This window comes from Sinocyclocheilus grahami, unplaced genomic scaffold (assembly GCF_001515645.1).
Source record: "Sinocyclocheilus grahami isolate Dianchi unplaced genomic scaffold, SAMN03320097.WGS_v1.1 scaffold1691.1, whole genome shotgun sequence".
Classification (NCBI taxonomy): domain Eukaryota; kingdom Metazoa; phylum Chordata; class Actinopteri; order Cypriniformes; family Cyprinidae; genus Sinocyclocheilus; species Sinocyclocheilus grahami.
This window is the reverse complement of record NW_015506870.1, coordinates 36,645-37,679: the sequence shown is the minus strand read 5'-3', so window position 1 is coordinate 37,679 and position 1,035 is coordinate 36,645. Positions and strand designations below refer to the sequence as shown.

At 41.8% G+C, this 1,035-nt stretch overlaps 1 protein-coding gene across 1 annotated transcript in view; it reads left to right on the top strand.

Moving 5' to 3' along the window:
- Positions 1 to 589: 589 nt before the first annotated feature.
- Positions 590 to 1,035, top strand: part of LOC107572074 (myelin-oligodendrocyte glycoprotein-like) — a 5,790-nt gene continuing 5,344 nt past the window's right edge. Inside the window, exon 1 of the mRNA XM_016258475.1 lies at positions 590 to 901. Within this exon, the coding sequence (XP_016113961.1) occupies positions 802 to 901 (100 nt within the window). The 5' untranslated portion in view covers positions 590 to 801. The remainder of the gene's footprint in view (positions 902 to 1,035) is intronic.

The following is a 1,035-nucleotide window of genomic DNA, read 5'->3' as shown; positions in this document are numbered from 1 at the left end:
ACTATACATTTTACGGGTAGCTGGAATGTAAACATTGTCATGAATTCGTTGTATTCCCATTTGTAAAATAGCCAACAAATTAATTGTTGTAGGCTAAGCCGATCTCATGAAAGTGAGTATAGCACGATTTTCTCCTTCTATTTGGCGTCATATTTCTATGCAGATATTGACGTAATATTTCTATGCTGAAAAGACTGATAAATTCATAATTAACGGTATGGGTTCAGTCGAAATGTTTGCGGGGCAAATCTCAGATGAGTCTGAGCGCTCATGGTACTCACAGTGCGTACAGCCCTACACCTGCAGGCGCCACAGACTCGGACGGTTGTCGTGGTAATAAACACCGTAAACTGCAAACGTTCGCGTGTCCGCGCTTAATGCGCATATCCTATATGAAAAGCATTTTAGGGGGCCCAAGGCTTTTGGGGGCCCAAGGCGGTCGCCTACCTTTGCCTAATGGGTAAGTCCGCCCCTGGTAGTAGTAGTTCACTACACACACAAAATCCCGATGCAGCTCAGTTTAATGTGAGTGATCGTCCACTGGGTGGATGTGGAAACTTAAGTGTGAGTTACTGTAACCTACTGGGTGTCATGTAGTTATGAATGCGGTGGCTGTGGAATTACTTTCGCTTTCGAGCGCATTTTCTGTGCGAGTGAAAGTGTGTATGGGTCAGTCAGTGAAAGTGTGCTGATGAAGAAACATCTCTGACAGGTATAATGTAGACATCAGCTCAATCTGAAACTGAAGCTTCACGGTTAAGTTTATGAACACATTGACCTATTAAAATGCGAACGGACTGAATGAAAAGGACCGGGATGCCTTTTGCCCCTGGAATTCGATCTGTTCGTTTCACAGGATTTTCAGTTGCGTTAATGCTGTTATCGACATGCTCGTGCAGCGGTGAGTATCGATATATTTCGCTTTAATTCTGGAATGTTTCGAAAAGATATATTATTTTCCATATTTTTAAGTAGAAAGCCACTGTAAAATAACCTTTAATTGTAAATACCGGTAAATGCATATAATTGTAAAAA